This window comes from Ambystoma mexicanum, chromosome 2q (genome assembly GCF_040938575.1).
Source record: "Ambystoma mexicanum isolate Mex_15411 chromosome 2q, UKY_AmexF1_1, whole genome shotgun sequence".
Classification (NCBI taxonomy): Eukaryota; Metazoa; Chordata; class Amphibia; order Caudata; family Ambystomatidae; genus Ambystoma; species Ambystoma mexicanum.
Window position 1 is genome coordinate 109,895,986 of NC_090924.1, and position 18,701 is coordinate 109,914,686.

The 18,701-nt window shown below is 44.6% G+C and overlaps 1 protein-coding gene across 2 annotated transcripts in view; it reads right to left on the reverse strand.

Annotated features, from left to right (window-relative positions):
- Positions 1-18,701, reverse strand: part of IFT140 (intraflagellar transport 140) — a 2,226,364-nt gene that overhangs the window by 115,691 nt on the left and 2,091,972 nt on the right. For both annotated transcript variants that reach the window (XM_069646971.1, XM_069646972.1), the window contains one exon: positions 12,725-12,907. In XM_069646971.1, the coding sequence (XP_069503072.1) occupies positions 12,725-12,907 (183 nt within the window). The remainder of the gene's footprint in view (positions 1-12,724; positions 12,908-18,701) is intronic.

Sequence of the window (18,701 nt, forward strand, 5' to 3'; positions counted from 1 at the left end):
GCCAGCACTTAAATGCAGCGGTAGTAACGTTGCCGCCACATTTAAGGGCTACCAGACAACTCGTGATGAGGTCACGAAGAAGCAACAAAATGGTAGATCAGAGTGAGACTCCATCTAAAAGCCAAAAGGATAGGGGAATGGAGGTGGTTTCCTGAGGAAAGAGGTTGCCACCCAAGTATGAATACAGTAGCAGGGGGGTTTAGGGGTTAGTAAGAGAACCATTAAATCAAGTCTAGGAGGACCTCCCCCAGCCCAGCCAATTCGCTAAACCTCATCTGAAGCATTGGGTGTCTAAGCTTCATGGCCCCCAGCCTCTCGCAAGTGGTCTGTCCAATGTGAACATTTGTGATGTGCGCCCCCACATAAACAGCCCAGACTGTGAATGACTGGAAACCTTCCAGGGATTTGCTGGGAATTAACCAGGACTTTCGTGATGGTTAAACCTTGACAAACAGTCAGGTTTCCATGGAGTTCGGCAGATTCCCCCAATAGAAAGTAGGTTTTTGTCAGTTTCATGTGTCATGCATGCTGGACGCTACGCTCGTAGAACAGCTAGACCGTTCTATTCCAAATGGAGGTTATTCGACACGTTACCGGGAAAACGACGTTTGCACTTTGCACGTCGCTAAATTCACGTGACTTTGCTTCGTCACGTGAACTACGGTATTACGTATTTAAGCAGCGTAGAAACTTCACTCGCTGCTTCTGATCGAATTTTTGGCATTGTGTAGCTGAACCTCTGATCTGCATCCTGGCATATTCCTACAGCTACTTATGGACCGTCTATAGCGTGTGTTCCGCCGCACGCTGATTCCTGGAGCTATTCCTTCGCGTGATAATTCACACGCGTTCTCTGTCTTCAAGCGTGGCTGGTCCGGATTGCGACAATCCCGCCCGCGTGTCCATCCACACGCGCACTCTGTCTTCATACGCGGCTGGCCCGGACTGCGTGAATCCTGCCCGCGTGTAATTCCACACGCGCACTCTGTCTTCATACGCGGCTGGCCCGGACTGCGTGAATCCTGCCCGCGTGTAATCCCACACGCGCACGTTGTCTTTAAACGCGGCTGTTCCGGACTGCGGGAACACCGCCCGCGTGTAATTCCACACGCGCACTCTGTCTTCAAGTGCGGCTGGCCAAGACTGCGTAAATCCTGCCCGCGTGTAAATCCACACGCGCACGTTGTCTTCACACGCGACTGCCAAGACTGCGTGAATCCTGCCCGCGTGTAAATCCACACGCGCACTCTGTCTTCAAGCGCAGCTGCCAAGACTGCGTGAATCCTGCCCGCGTGTAATCTCACACGCGCTCGTTGTCTTCACACGCGACTGCCAAGACTGCATAAATCCTGCCCGCGTGTAAAATCCACACGCGCACTCTGTCTTCAAGCGCAGCTGCCAAGACTGCGTGAATCCTGCCCGCGTGTAATCCCACACGCGCTCGTTGTCTTCACACGCGACTGCCAAGACTGCATGAATCCTGCCCGCGTGTAATCCACACGCATACGTTATTTTCTTCGCGGCTGTTTATAACCGCGTGTACTTTGTTTTTCCTTAAAAAGAGCGCTATTTCTAACTCCTGCATCTGTGAGATTAACAGAAGGATTGATCCCTACATTTAGACATTACTTTCCGTGGGAAGGAAGCTTTTCAAGGATTATTGGAAGGTGGCATTGAACTGAACTTTTGGACGCTATCCTGTGGTAAATTCAACCCGTATCTAGCGTGAGCCTCGTTCTGTTCGGGATAAGTCTCCCTTACTAATTTTCCCTTCCTTGCCGTTTGTTCTACCTTCATTTTCATCAAGAGACTTCTGGATTCTTCTACCCTAAACTAAAGGTCAGTGTGAACATTCCTGTCATTATCTAATTCATCATACTCAGGTTGGAGCAGTTATTCATGATACTTTAATTTGTTATAGGCTGGCTTTCTATACCTTACCCACGCCCTTTCCAGTGATCCATCGCTCTGCCTGTTTTATCAGCCAGAGGGTTGTATCATTTGGAAGGTCTTCAATTGACTTCACAACTATCAAATCGTGTGAACAGGGATCCGGAAGACCCTACCTCCTGTATCCTTTTGAGTATTGTATCATTTTCAGTTAATACTTTGGTACATTCTGACATCATGCCACAGGCAAATGCAGAGGGATTAGGGAAGGTGCATGTCATCATTCCATAGTAGTTATTTCTCTCGTGGTAGGGAGGAGGTGGTAAGGAGGAGGTAACCAGGAAATAAAAGGTCCTGTAAGACTTGATGAATTAATATTACTTGAGCAATCTCCAGAATCTTGAAGTAAACTGAGAGATTAAATGTTATAAAAAGGAACATGTGTTTTCAAGCAAATTGACTACAGCAAGAGTTTCTTAAGCAAAAGCAGTACAAGCATCTATAGAGGAACAGCAGCAGTGAGCAGAGTAATTTAAGATTCATTTTTCATTCCCATATGTTGTCTCCAGGCTTAGGGCGGAGGTAGTCCGGTAACTACGTAAGGGGGAGGAGGGCAGGGGGTAAAAATTAAGGGTAGTTTACTGGTATTTTTAAGACGTTTAAGCATAGAAATATTTATTGCAGGTTTCCTAAATACTGAGAGAACCTGGAGTTGGAGGTTAACAGAGGAGACCTGTTTTTTGTGGTTTTTTAACCATTTCCCCTTTCCCCTGGCCTGGTCTGCTCAGTAATTGAAAGTAACTGACTGCTGGGTGAACTGGACTAAGGGGTCTGGTGGATTATTCGTCTGCTCCTGCAGGATTTCAGTGCTGGGACCTCACAGAATGAAAGGCACATGTTAAAATTAATCTGCACAAGCAGAGATGGAGTCTGACCTGTCCTTGGGTTCCATGGCGAAGATGTTAATGGAGATGAGGGAGGAAATGCAGCAGTCAAGGAGGGAGACTTTAGAGTTAAGTGCTCGGATGAAGGAATTACGTCTTCAGGTAGGCAAGGGAAGTTGGAGGTAGAAGAGTCAGGAAGGAATAGAGAAGTTGAAAGGAGAAGAGGAGTTTCACCAGCAATTTCCATAGTAACAACCCAGTTGGCTCCTCCAGAGCGTTTCTCGGGAGACCAACAAAAATTCAAGTCCTTTTTAATGCAATGCCAGTTGCATTATATGTGTAGACTAGAGTCATTTCCAAATGAAACATCTAAAGTGGCCTTTTTAATTTCTTATTTGTGAGATGCCGGGGTCCTTGCGTGATGGATCCAGGAGCCACAGGGAATTTTATGGACATGACTTTGGCAAACCGTCTTCCGATAGTAGCTAAGGAAGTCCCGGAACAAGTCAGGGCCGTAGATGGGACGCAACTTACTTCAGGTCTAATTGCACAAACCACAGATCTCTGGGGTCTGAGAATAGCTGAAGGGCACTGGGAGGAGATAATGTTTGAATCGACAGATGCACCTCAATTGCAAATCATTTTAGGCATGCCTTGGTTGACTTTACATAATCCTCTGATTGAATGGGCCAAGAGAACAGTGGAGTTTAGATCGGAATTTTGCTCTGAGCAGTGTATTAAGCAGATTGAAAAGGTTGAGGAGGTGAGTCTCAGAGTTTTTGGCTGGAGGGGCAGCAGTGCAGCATGTTGTGGGAGCAGGAGTCAGAGCTTTGCCTGAATGCTATCAAGAGTTTGTGGATGTTTTCAGTGAGCAGGATGAAAGCGAGTTATCCCCACATCGGTCAAACGACTGTAAAATCGACCTGGAGGAAGGGGTAAATTCCCTGTGGCAAGATTTACGCATTAACTGAAAAGGAGAACGAACACTTGAAGCAATATTTGCAGGAAAATCTTGATAAAGGATTCATTCGTCATTCACAGTCACCAGCAGCGTCACCACTATGTATTGTGCCTAGGAAGGATTAAACTTTAAGGACTTGTATTGATTACAGAGCTCTAAATAAGATCACAGTCAAGAAACTTTATCCACTTCCATTGATTTCAGTGATGCCGGATAGAATTCAAGGTGCCAAGGTTTTCACCAAGTTGGATCTTAGAGGGGCGTATCATTTGGTTAGGATAAGAGAAGGTGATGAGTGGAAAACAGTGTTCCGAACTCCTTTCCGATTGTTCGAATACCGGTGATGCCTCTTGGTCTTTGCAATGCCCCAGCAGCGTTTCAGTTTTTCTTCGTGGTGGTCTACATTGATTACATTCTCATTTTTAAACGGGAAGAGAATCAGCACAAAGAATATGTCTGTAAAGTCTTGTTGAAGTTGCGAGCGAATCACCTCTTTGCCAAACTGGAGAAGAGCCGATTTCACACGTCAAAGGTGGAATTCTTGGGTTTTGTGATTTCAATGGCCGGATTAGAGATGGATTCAGGGCAGTATTGGAGTGGCCCACACCAACCTGTGTCAAAGACTTCCAAAGTTTCATTGGATTTGGCCATTTCTACCGCAGATTTATTCAAAACTTCTTGTGAGTGACGACGCCCGTTACACGATTACGGAAGAAGGGAATAAAGTTTGTCTGGGAAGGTAAAGCCCAGGAAGCATTTAGTTTCTTTGAAAGAAAGGTTCACCACTGGACCCGTTTTATTGCAACCAGATGTTAAGCAACCTTTCTTAGGGGAAGCAGATGATTCAGATGTTGCCCTTGGAGCAGTGCTTTCGCAGAGTCATCCTGTAACTGGCCAACTTCATTCTGTAGCTTTCTAGTCCAAAATGTTTTTCGGCCGCTGAAAATAATTATACCATTTCAGACCAGGAGTTTGGAGGCATTATCTTCTAGGCACTGGGAGAAACCTGAGGGTATTCTCCCAAGTAGATCCCGGGAATCCCTTATTCAGGTGGCCAGGGACGAACTTGCCCTCTCAGATCCCAATCCTAGGGGTATGCGAGGGAGGATCGCCTGGGTAGAGGTACCCGGGATTATGCTCAGGGTAATGCAAAAAGGTAGACGTGGTATAATACCAAGGAAAAAGGTGAGGGGGACAAAGTCCCTGAGATTGTTTTGTGTTATACCATTTCTATCCCCCTTCCACCTAAAAAAGCTCCCTTAATAAAAACCAATCACCCATCCATATATATATACAATCCCCTAGGATCCCAAATCTGGTTACACCTAAAAATCCTCTCTCCCAGAATCCCGGTTTTCCTACTTCCTACCCAAACACTCTCGAACATTCTTTTCCACATCCCACCGGTTCGTATCTTCCGAACTCCCAGTTAGCAATAACAAAACACTACTGTTCCCATAATCCCTCCTATTCATTTCACAAGCCCTACCAAACTTACCCTTCCGAAATCACTTACCCCCTAGGATGAAGAATACAATTTCCCCTTCTTGTTATACCTTTTCCCCATCCTACCCCGTAGGCTACTCTAACACACTACCCCCCACCATTTTCCGACACGAACACTTTAACACACCGCGAAAGGCGACGGACAAACACCAAGGCCATTTATATGACCCGTCCGAATGCCAGGGTCAGGCAAAGTCAGGCAATTAACCTGAATCACACACACCTGATGGCCCTTTCCCTTCCCCACAGGGATAAAAGGTGGAGCATGAGAGCACAAGAAGGGCAAGGCAGACCGCATGATGAGAGAGCAACCTCAACATGGCAGTTCAAGAGAACGAGAAAGACATTGCAAATCAAGAGGATACCAAGAAGAGAAGTGACCTTGCCCTTATCGACAGAGGCCCGTGAAACCTCCAGGGAAGGAATGGTAAGATTGCGAACAATAGCCAGCGTGTGTTGCAGCCGATGTCAATGGTAAACGGGTACTTGCTCCGTTGACAGCCAAACCGGGAGACGCGTGGCCCAATGGCACCAGCCGTAACTCCACATACAAGAAAGTCAAGCAGTTAATCACCGCCGGTGAGTCGAGGGGAGAGCCGATAAGAAACCGAACTGTATTGAAAGAAAGTAGCAAGCGGCTGATTAAAGAAAGTACAAAGAACTATTGATACGCAAGGGGAAATCCAGCATTGCAGATTCAAGTACCACTTGTGTGCTTACTTGAGAAACTCCGGGCGATTACCCCGTTGTTGAACTACCGTAACCAGAAGGCCTTGGGAGAAAGGCGAAAAGAGGGTCAAGTGGTCATATAGGGGTCTAGTAAAATCCTCTGTACAGTCGAAAGCCTTTGACCGGCAGATGATTGTGAAAAGTAAGGGAAGCAAATCCTGCATCGTAAATTTGGCAACAGTGAACCCGACCGATGGATGCCGATCTTTGATTGTGAAAACTGAGGGAAGCGAATCCCACATCGTAACGTTAGGAAGAGTGAACCCGACCGAGGGATGCCGACCTGAGACGAAGTCTGAAGTCCCGATTAACAGTGTGTTGACAAGTGTGAACCCGGCTGAGGGTTGTCCACAGTGAACTTTTCAAAAAGACATTAAGATTTGTGAATTTTACAGATAAAGATTGTGTTGAAAGCCATAATGAACTGAGGGAGAGGGAGGCTAAATATCTAGAGGGATCTGGGCCCAAACGAGGGGTAACCCAGGGTGAAAAGACATCACCCAACGTGTAAGCTGAAAGGAACTTTTGTTTGTTATTTTATTGAAAACAACAGGTCTTTCGAAGGCAAGGGACTTTTTTTTGTAGGAAAGAGCTTTAACCACTGAAGGTCCAGACAAGCTGAGAACAGAACTGTTTGCTCGTGCTGGGAAAGATTGAGTGTGTGCTGTGCTCCAGAGTTCTACCTTGTCCCATGCTCAAAACGTGGGGGAGGGAGACCCGCCTGCTGCATCCTGACTTATCATTTGTGAACACTTCTTTCTTTCCTGTGAACCCTATCCCACACTTTTTTTTTGTATTTACCATACGGATTGGCAATAGATTTTTGTTAGTACATGCCCTTTTATTTGAAAAGAAGCCACTAGGACGGATCAGGGTTGAAAGCCTGCAGCTGAAATGTTGGAGGGAGAAAAGACTGAAAGTTATTTTTCTGAAAATAACTTTGGTCTTCTCTCCCCTGAACATTTCAGCATTTGCCCTTGCCTCCACCCCCAACCCCTACTTACCTTGCGGCAGCACACTTCTTTGTGCGCTGCCAACTCGTTGTGTCCCTGCGACGCCTGGTCCCTTTTCCTTCCGTAATCGTGAACCAGTGCTGCAGGGTCCATTCCTTTTGCTTTCTTTTTTTTTTTACTGGCCCTGCTGCGGGGGACACCCCCGCAACTCCCACTCACAATATAGTGAACAAGGCTGTGAGGTACACTCCTGCAGCCCTTGCCACCGAATGGGGGATTTCGTAGAACTTTTCGGCCGTTCGGAATTCTCAAACGCCCCAAATTCGGCCAAATCTCCCTTTCAGTCTTTTTTTCTGACTTTTTGGGTGTTTCCACTAGGACTGCCTTGTGTTATTTGATGGTCGTAGCTTTCTCCCATTTTAGATTTTGGCTTAGATTAGGCGTTTTTCCAACCCGCATACACAGTCTAATAAATACCCTTGAACTGTGTTCACTTGTGTCTGTCTTTACTATTGCCACCATGAGTTCCTTACAGCGCCCGACATCGAGTGACAGTCCTCACGGATCACAGGAATTCGACATTTTACATTCAGTCAAGACGTTAACACCAAGGCAATTGCGCTGGTCTTTATTTTTCGCTGAATATGATTCCGTAACTACTTTTAAGCCGGGGCATCAAAATAGTAAGACAGACACCTTGTCTAGATGTCATCCTTGAAGTATCAAACAAGATCCATTCACACCTGTCCCGTTACTACCAGACGGTAATTTTGTGGCAGCAGAGGTACGAAAGATTGAGAGTTTTGATGAATTGATTCGCAAAAAGATGTCTGAGGAGCAAATGAGTAAGTGGGCGAGAGAAGATCCGTACGACAAACAAAAAGGGGGTTAGTTTTTGTGGATGCTAGACTGATCTTACCTTCTGAGGAGCTGAAGGAGGAGGCTTTGAGACAAAATCATGATTCCCCTTTTGCAGGGCATCCAGGCTTTAGAAAAACTCAGGAGTTATTGCGCAGGGAGTTTTGGTGGGATGGGATGCGGAAAGATACTCTAAATTATGTGAGAACGTGTGAAATCTGTGCTAGAGTGAAATCAGAAAATCAGAAGGCAGCCGGGTTATTGATCCATTTGCTTATTCCACCACGTCCCTGGCATACAATCTCTCTTGATTACATAGTCCATTTCCCACCTGATCAGGGTTGTACTACCATCCTGGTGATAAGGCAGATCATTTCGTTCCTATCAAAGGGGCGGCTACAGCTACCTCTTTAGCTCCAACCTTTTTGCAAAATATTGTGAGGCTACATGGACTTCCTTCTCGGGTGATTTCTGACCGGGGATCTCAATTTGTATCTAAATTCTGGCGGGCCTTTTGTAAGGAATTGAAAATTGAGGTTAATCTGACTACTAGTTTCCACCTTGAGGCCAACGGTCAGACTAAGAGGGTGAATCAGGAGCTTGAGAAATACTTGCGCAGTTACTAAAAATCTGATAAGGGTAGGGTGGAGCTGATCTGGTTAGCAGAGTTTTGCTATAACATGTCCAAAGATTCCACAACCATGTCACCATTTTATTTAAATCAGGGATTTCATCCAAAATTCCTTTGGGAAGTGAGTTTGGTGTAGGTGGAGGAGCCTGATGTTGAATTTTGATTGAAAGTCATGGTCGAGAATGTCAAGTGAGCAATGGAGGTTTTGCAGAAAAGCAAGTCAAACTACAAACGGCTTGCTGACCGCAAGCAGATAATTGCACCAACATATCAAAAAGGCAAGTTAGTTTGGCTTTCCAGTAAGAATATCGCTCTTAAAGGAAAGAACAAGTTTAGTCCACGCTTCATTGGTCCATTCGAGAGCAGGTTTTGTCTTCTGTGAGTGTGAAAATTAAGTTAATTCTGGATCTCAAAGTGCATCCAATTTTTCACGTCAATCTCTTAAAGCCTTGTGGAGAGGGGTACTAGGTTAGCACAGTCACCTGGCCCGATTAGTGTTGAGGGTTCAGGAGAGGAGTATGAGGTACAGGCAATATTGGATTCTCGGGTGGTACGGGGAAATTTGCAGTATTTGGTGGATTGGAAGGGTTATGGTCCTGAAGAATGGTCTTGGGTGGCAAAGAAGGATGTACACTCCCCGATATTGGTTAGCAAATGTCATCAACGTAGACCAAGGAAGCCAGGTCCTGGGACAGGGCATTACGGGGGAGGAGGGTATACTGTCGGGTTCCCATGGAGGTTCGGCAGATTCCCTTTGAGGTACTCAGTTAAGAGTAGGCTATTGGCTTAGTTTAATTTCTTTTGGGATTAAGTAGGCTTGGACTGTTCTTCTCCCTAACTAGGTTATCAGCCAGCTTCCATTGACCGAACTCAAGATGGAGAACTCACTGCACAGCAATAATTGGTCCAAAGACTATTGTGAGGTAATTTGGAACTTCTGGATAGGTTCTAAACTGCCTTTCATTCAAGTTTAATCCAAGAGAGGTCACAGCCACATGAAGCTCCATAAAGAATATCAAGAGAACAAAAGTAAACTGAAGTCAGGGGTAATTTCAAGAAGTCAAACAGCTGTGAGATTCAGTGGAAACTCAAAACTCAGATTATGTGACCGCAATATAACTAAAGAATGCATTTTGACTTGACATATGATGGAAAGGAACAAACAGTTTATTTAAAGAACTCTCTAGCAGAAAAAAGTACTGGGAAAACCTAAGGCTGTAAAGTGTAAGTTTATACCTTCTTATGGAATTTAGAACTGTTAAGTTTTAAATGTTAAGGAAATATATCGAGTTAGTAACGACGCACTGCCAACAGCTGATGAGGAAGGGAACGTTTTCCAAGGATAGCGCGCATTCACTTTGTAATGTAAATAGTTAGTGTAGCTACATATTGAGTGTGCAAGGTTTTGCTAGTTTTACTAGTGCTTTAGAGGAAAGTACCTTAAGACGCGAACCAGCGTCATGTTGAAACTGTGGAGGAACCGCTTCGGGTGTTCCACAGATGTTGGAAGCCATACAATAAGGAACCCATGTGGCGGATCAAGGCGTTGTGGTGTTACACAAGAGAAGGGACGTTTTTGGCAGTTTCGCTTCGCGCCACGGGCAAATGCAGAGAGATTAGGAAAGGCGTACGTCATCATTCCACAGTAGTTATTTCTCTCATGTTAGGGAGCAGGTTGTAAGGAGGACGTTGAGGTAACCAGGAAATAAAATATCCCGTAAGACTTGATAAGTGAATATTACCTGAGCAATCGCCAGAATCTTGAAGTAGAATGAGAGACTCAATGTTATAAAAAGGAATATGTGTTTTCAAGCAAATTGACTAGAGCAAGAGTTTCTCAAGCAAAAACAGTACAAGCATTAATAGTGGAACAGCAGCAGTGACCAGAGTAATTTAAGAATAATTTTACATTCTCATATATTGCCTCCAGACTTGGGGGCGGAGGTAGTCGGTTAACTAGTGAAGGTGGGGTACAAATTAAGTTAAGTGTACTGGTATTTTTAAGATGTTTAACCATAGAAATATTTATTGCAAGTTTCCTGAATACTGAGAGATCCTGGAGTTGGATGTTAACGGAGGAGACCTGTTCTTTTGTTGTTTTATCCATCCCCTTTCCCCCTGACCTGGTCTGCTGATTAGTTGTATGTAACAAACTGCTGGGTTAACAGGACTAAGTGTTCTGGCGGACTACTCGTCTGCTCCTGCAGAATTTCAGTGCTGGGACCTCACACAAACTGTCTTTTGGTTTTGCTTTTCTTGAATGGGAAAAGGGGAAATTCCTTTGGCTGAAACGTACCATGAGACTAGTGGAAAATCTGTACTATGATTTTTGTTCCAAGTTGAGATCCTATTTTGTGTGGTTAAAAATAAATCCTGCTAAAAACCAATGTTCTCGTACATGTGTCTTGTTGATACTAAAACCCAATGTTCTGGTAAATGTCACAACTTCATCTCGTCGCAGGGTCTTAAGAGTCATAAAAGGATCAGCACACTTACAAATCTCCAGTAACTGGCATCTCAAGGGGCATGTGTTCAAGAAAATCACCCCACTCAAGCACCAGCATAGGCACAAACGTAAGACACACACACACACTTTACTGCTTATGGTGAGGTTAATCAAAGAAGGAACACGGAATTCTTTAAGAAGCACTTCTGTTAGAAATGAGAGGAGCATTTATATTAATTAAAGTGGAAATGTGAGGCATCACAGTGTTTTTATACGTTCGCATGGCACACATGACCTAGTCAGAGTGTGAAATTACCACATAAGCAAAGCCTTGAACCCAATATTGAAAGGCTATTCTCAGAAGCCCAGATTGTGGGTGCCACTATCGCCCCCGCTATCACTAATGTTAAGAAAGCATTGCAGTCCTGCAATTGATAAGCACATGGTGAAACCCTCACCCTCGGTTATGGATTGGATATTCTATTTACACATTGATAAAAATTGCTGAAAAGAAAACACTTTGGTTAGCTAAACACTGTGGGGCCCATGTTCCATAGAGGCATAAAACCTGAATGGAAGGCGTTAAAGCCTCGACTAAGGCTTTAACGCCGTCCATTCATGCCACAGATCATTTTCAAGCATTTGTATGGCAGAGAGGAGGGGCGGAATGCAACTTGGATTTTCATGCCGGTGCAAATGCTGAAGATACCTATGGGGTCCCGCCTGCTTTATGGGGATCCAGTGTACACGTTCCATGCCATGCTCGCATGAAGGGAGCATGTACAATTACAAATAAACCCTCCCCGACATGCTCACATTTGGGGAAGGGTTTAATTATATGTGTGTACACTGCTTACCATGCACGCATGGTAAGCATTGCTCACAAATTAAATTTAACATTGCCCGCAAGTGGCGCTCACATTCACAAGGGAACGCTGCCTGACATGCCAAGAAGCTTTTACTCACTTTGCACTGCAGAGTGCAAAACTGAAGGACAAAAAACATGTACGCTGACTTTTGCCCTTAATTATAAAATATGTGGCGGCGGGGAGCACCTGTGAGATTTAGGGGCAAAGGTGGCACGTGGCTCTTATTTTCCTCTCAGACGGTGCCTTTTTTCTGAATTTTAGGTTCAATATTTCTATCCAAATAGAGGTAATGCTGTTACTTTTCTGCAGGACTCCATAGTCTTCTGTGGTGTTTATGCCCGTGAAATATAATCACTATTTCCTTTTCAATCAGGAGGAATATGAACATTTCTTCTGGGGCACAGATGTACTGCTATGAAGTGCCTGAAATGGTTGCTTTTTTCACCATGTTGGAGAGAGATGGATGCTGTGTTTAGCAGGCTGATCTGGGACTCGGTCATCTAAAAGAAGTGTCTTCCATCCTGATGAACCATGAAGAAGATGAAACAGAAACGAGAGAGGCTATCGTGAGTCCACTAGAGGGAAGTGTAAGCAACTCATTAAGGGTAGTTAGGGAGCTGTCAACCTCTCGTTGAGTCATCTGCCGCAGTGAAAAGCAGTGAAGTAGATACAGGGGATGCTTTTGGGCCCGACGAAGAAAAACAGTTTGGGATTACGGGAGCATGAGAGAAACTAGCTATTCTGAGTCCTTCATTTTCCACTTTTTAAAGATGTGTTGCAGTACTGGCAATGAGATGATTGGGTGAGTAGTAACACTTACATAGTACTCGCTGCAAAGCGACTGACCTGCCTCCTGGCAGTTTTCTGAAAAGACATACATAAGAAAAAGGCAGCTGACAAACTAACATGGCCTTTAATGGGGAAGATACATTAATGAATGTGTCAGGGATACCCCTCGGAAATTAGCCAATACTGTATTTTGAAGTGTTTCTCTTACCTTTTTCGCTGCCAATAGTAGTTCAACAGCTTTCTCAAACTGGTTGTGCTCTATGAAGAAATCTGAGCAGCGGGACAGCAAAGCTGGGTCAGACTTCTCATCCAGGTCCTCAGCAATTAACTGCAATGCCCCAAACTGCTCTGTGGCAAAGGCCAGCTCCAAGGCCTTGGAGAAATGTCCTGCCTGCGATGTCAACACAGAGCATGTTATTCCAGAACAATGAACTTTCATTCTTGTTACTCACACATGCATCCACGTTACAAAGTCAATTTATGTATTGTTACATTTTAAAATCTACACCACCTTTTCCATAAATTGCACTGAGCTGTAATATTCCATATTGTATTATTTCGCTCATGCATATAACAGCCATTAGCTCCTGAGGCGGGTATGGTAGTCAATCAGGTTGCTCAGATCATGGGCTGAATCTCCTGATCCAAGCCTGTGTTCCGAACAAACTGAAAGCTGCTCGCACCTACCCCTCCATCTTCTGACCTGCCCCGGTACCCCCTGACCTCCTGGAAGCTCCCCTCTCTCGGCCACTTACATTTTGGTTTGTCCGGTCTGCCGCACCGCACCTCCATCGCACCCATGGAAATGGGGCAGTGGCTCCCCATGACGCCTCACCTCACATTTCCATGGCAGTATTTGTACCAACGAATGCGTCATGCAATAGCCGCGACCCGTTCGTTGACACACACACATTGCTCTGATATAGCAAATAGCAATAATACATGCAACAGTGGACTGGATTGGCCTGGAAATGTAGCAGCTGCTATTATTGCTATATTATAAACACCCTGAGACAGCCAAACTAACATCAGTTGTTAAGAACGTGAGCATATTGCCGAAGGGAGAAATGTATACTAATATTAAATAGGTACTTGCCTTCAACCTTAAAAAAGGAGAAAAAACATTAAAGTAATGACATGCGATAGATTTAAGGAAAGCAAATTTAAAAGATTAAGCAAAGAAAGAACTAGTGAAAGAAACAGAATGAAAAGGATAGAGGACAAAGGAGAAGGGTTGTAAGGGTGCAGAAGTACGAGTCTGACACAGAGGTGTCATTGGTTGGCATAGACTTTTATTTACACCAGTAAAGGAAAAGAAAAGCCTACCTTGCCCTATTAATATAAGGGTTTAATCTGCCTCAACAAAAATACTAAGGACCCAGTCAGGATGTACGTGAATTGAAATGTCCACCGTCCTATGTCTAAACCTATTTCAGCCCCTTACACTTTTAAACTGACTAAAGAAAACGGGGTGTCTCAATAATTCACAAGGAAAGCCCTCTCATTCTGAATATAGACTCCAAGGCTCAGTTCTTGTGAAAGAATAATTTAGTTTCAATGCCCACTTCTTGAATGTTCAATCCAACTTAAAGAAAACAGTTCGCTGAGTACAAAGGAGAAGGGGTGTAAGGGTGCAGAAGTACGAGTCTGACACATAGGTGGCATATTGGTTGGCATAGATTTACACTAGAAAAGGAAAAGAAAAGCCTATCTTGCCCTATTAATATGAGAGGTTGCCCTGCCTCAACAAAAATACTAAGGATCCAGTCAGGATGTACGTGAAGTGAAATGTCCACCGTCCTATCTCTAAACCTATTTCAGCCCCTTACACTTTTAAACTGACTAAAGGAAACGGGGTGTCTCATTAATTCAGAAGGAAAGCCTTCTCATTCTGAATGTAGACTCCAAGACTCAGTTCTTCTGAAAGAATATGTAGTTTCAATGTCCACGTATTGAATGTTCAACCCAACTTAAAGAAAACACAGTTTGCCAATCTCCTGGAGGAACTTTTTCCTTGGTTCTTGCTTCAACTCAAACAAAACACAGTAACACAGTTCCCCAAATCTTCTGTAGGAATCCTCTTCCTCTGTCTGTGACACAAAATGTAGTTCTCCAGTCTCTTATCAGGCCCTGTTGACCAGCCAGACCTTACCGTAGACTTTACCAGATGGCTCAATACTGTAATCTCCAATGGGGTATCAAGTTTGGCTCACTAACCTGTTAGACTTGATTACCTATTTTTGAGTTCCAAAACGTTTGCTCGGTCGTTGGTTTCTCTTTTAATCCTTTTACACTTTCTCAGGGTCTCCCAGACTTATTTTGGGCTCCAGCCCACTGGTTACAGGTATCTTCCCACCAATGTGGGTCTTTGACCCTTACATACTTCACTGATGGGCTTCTGTGCATTCATATGGGTCCCAGACCCTGTTCTTCTGCTCTTGTGGGATCCCTGTCCCTGCTTCACATATTGTCCACTTGGGCGGACCTGGTATACTCTCCTGCCAGGTAATGTCCCACATAGGTTTATTCCCAAAGTTCATATCAACTTGTATGATTCCTCGGTTATCCCCTTTTGCTCTTCGGGACATATTTACGTGCTTTACAAAGTTTGTATCAAATAGTATAATTCCTCTCATCCCCTTTAGCTCTTTGGGATGTATTTATGTGCGATTTCAACTCAATCGGCTCCCTCAGTGCCCCAATAACCAATCTGACCCTTTCCCTACCTTTGGGAAGTCTCTTGGAAATGAACATCCATCTTCGTCCCAGCTCCAGCCTTCGGGTCCGCTGCCACGGAACGGCCATCTCGTTCTTTGAGCCTGCAGGGCTGGCTTGATGACCCATCCAGTCCTTCTTCCCTTTTTATGTTTGAGGCTATCTCTTGAAAGCTATACCGCGTGTCTGGGTCTGTGGTGGGCTTTTGCCTCCTTGTTCCATCTTTTTCGTCCCAGTGGTATTTTGTATTAAGCCTGGGTAACTCTCACTCGTCCTCGTCCCAGTATGGTTAATGTAACCGCCTATTCTATCATAACACACAGAGGTATGGGGGACTAGAAGGGACTTAGTGGAGTATAAGGAGGGGGACACCAAAGGAGTAAGTTAATACTCCATTCTCCTGGGGCAATCATCACTGGTCCCATGAAGGGTTTCCCTCCCCATGTGATTCACCCGCTGAGTACCACCCCCCAGGGGGACTATAGGCTGCCAGATGCACCTCCCTGGCTCCATGTAAAGGTGCTATCCCCATGGGAGCAGTGACAATACCTTGGCATTCGTCACAGGGGTAACAATAGAAAAAAGAAAAAGAGAATGCAAGGAATCAAAGTAAAAAGAGAGTGAAGGAAAGAGTAAAAGGTTAAAATGTAGAAGGAAAGGAGGGAAGACAGAGGCCGAAAAGATCCAAAGTAAAAAGAAGGAAACTCAAAAGCTTTAATGCAATGTAGCAGAAACAAAAAGAGAGGCTGAAAGAAAGAGGGACAGGAATCACGAAATAGAATTAAACAAAAGCGAAAGAAAGGGTACAAAAGAAAACAAGACAGCAAGGCAGAAAGAAAGACGCAATATAACAACAAAGGCATTTATTATTGAAAGAAGGCATGTGCTAGAGAAAGAAGGAATGCACTAATGAAAGAAGAAAAGAAAGTGTAAGAGGAAGGAAAAATTATAAAAGGCAATAAAGAAAAAGAAACAACGTAAAGAAACAAAGGAAGAACAAATTACTAACTTTTTTATTTATTTTATTTATGTAGCGCCAGACGAAGGGCCTGTAGGCATAATAGTGCTGGACAAAACAGACAACAAAGAGCAAACAACTACAGTTAGACCAGTGCCAGAATCAGAGGTTCAGAATATAGGAGAATCAGTAGAACAGAGATTTTTTCAATCCATATTTAAAACCAGAAAAGGATTGACCTTCCCTTACGTCTGGTGACAAGGAGTTCCAGCTCCTTTGGCGCAGCATAGGGAAAAGACCCCAGGGCAACTAGCCTTAGTTTAGCCCTCGGCACTTGCAGAAGACAGGAATTGTTTTCTGTTTATCCTGGATTCCAGCCCGGAGGGTGCTCAGATCAGTCTACCCGACAGATAATTGGAACTTTTACCATATAGACACTTGTGCATGATATAAAGTAGCCGAAAAGAAATTCTACTATCCCTAGGCAACCAATGCAGGGCCCTCCTGGCCACTGACACATCATCACTTCTGCTCAGGCCCTCAAAGGCCCGCACTGCATTGTTTTCAACAATTTGCAAATGGGTGATTTCACCCTTACCCATGCCTTGCAGACGGCTGGAACTGTAATATGATCTGGCCCCAATAATGGCATGTGCAATGGTGGAACAGTTAGTAGTGTTGAGAAAGGATCTTAGTTGCAGAAGCAGTTTAAGATAGTTCGAGGTAACAGAGACCAGACTATTCACGTGTCCTGTCATGTTTAGATCTTGGTCTAAGATTACGCCCAATGTCTTAACTTTTGGAAGTGTGGCAATGACAAATCATGCAATCCAAAACTGCAGAAACTCAGCTTGCGTAATTGGACCGCGATGCCAATTATCATGAGCTCAGTCTTCGTGTAATTTAGGGCTAATCTGTTGTTCACGATCCAGGTTTGTATGAGACTGTAGATGGAATGCATGGTAACTGTGTCTTTGCCTACAAGGGGGATAAGAAATTGGGTCCTCGATGTAATTAGCATAAATCACGCATTTGGCATTCAACGGTTCGAAATGAGGCATAGTAAAGATGTTAAAAAGGGTTGGGGACACACAACAGCCCTGTGGGACTCCACAAGTCACCACAAATGCATCCACCATCGCCGTACAAAACTTAAGCTTTACCATCCACCAGGAAATATTTAATCCAATTGGCTGCTGCTGGAGAAAAGGAGGCAGAGTGTAACAGCCTAGAAAATAACATTGGATGGTCCACCAAGTCAAAGGCGGCGGACAGATCCGTAAGCATAAGGAGTGCTATGCCACCTTTCTCAAGAATATCCAAGATGTAAGCCTTGAGATCCAATAAAGCAGACTCAGTGCTATGAGCACTCCGAAACCCTGATTGTCTCTGACACAAGATATAATATTTCAACAGAAATTCCTGTATCTCTGTGTAGGCTACCCTATCCAAGATTTTCAAAAGAAACAGTACGTTGGTTATAGGGCGATAGTTTACGGGTACACTATGGTCATGGGAGGTTTTTATTTATTTATTTATTGCCATAGGATATATCCATGCTGTTAGGGAGAATTCTCTGGTTAGGCTGAATTTCCCTACCTAGTGAGTCCCCCAGCAGCTTTGCTGGATTTCTGGGGTTTAATTTTTTTCTCCTGCCAAGAGTGAGACTCTTTTACCCTCACTCTTGGACATGTTGAAGTGTGTTTTCTTGGTTAAACCTTGTGTTGAATGGGCTATGGGGTCTTTTACTCCATAGGGCCTCATGTATTTTTGTGATGTGGGTCACACAGCACCCTCTGTGCCGTGACCCAGGGGTGTCCTAGGGACTCCCCAACATAGACTCCATACCCTGGGACTGACTACTGTCTCCCAGGGCATGTAAAGTCACCAAAGACTTTGCTAGTCTTGAATCCTGAACAGAACCAGTACAAACCATCATATTGTGGACGTACTGGCTGGGGCAATTCGATTGCCCCAGGGTCTGTTAGTCGAGGGGGCACGTCTCCGTCCCCCCTGATCGAGTTTTGGCTGGTGGCAGTGGAAACTACTTTTTATATTCGACCGCGAATATTTCCCTATGGGATTTCCCATTGTTTTAGGCTAACACATTTAATTATTTATTTACGGTAGCCTTAAACATACCGCCGGTTTATATATTTATTTTTATAACTCCGGTTGGGACTTTTTGCCAAAACTTGATTCTAAAATGGCGTTGGTGTTCGCCTCTGTAACTCTGACCCAAAGTGGAGCCCTTTGTTCCACTTTTGGCGGGCTTCTCCACAGAAGCCCTCCAAAGTGGTGCCACTCTGTCTGGGGTACTTAGGAGGGGTGGAGGGGGATTTAGGCACCCTGGACTGAGTTACCTTGGTAACTCAAGTCGCACTCCGTCCTGATTGGCCCAAGTGGTGAGCCGCCCGGCTCACCACTTAGCATGTTTGAGTGACAGCTAGGCTGGGTGAATGGGGGTTTGCTGCATAAAAGCAGGGCTTTGGGGACTGGGACTTCAGAAGTC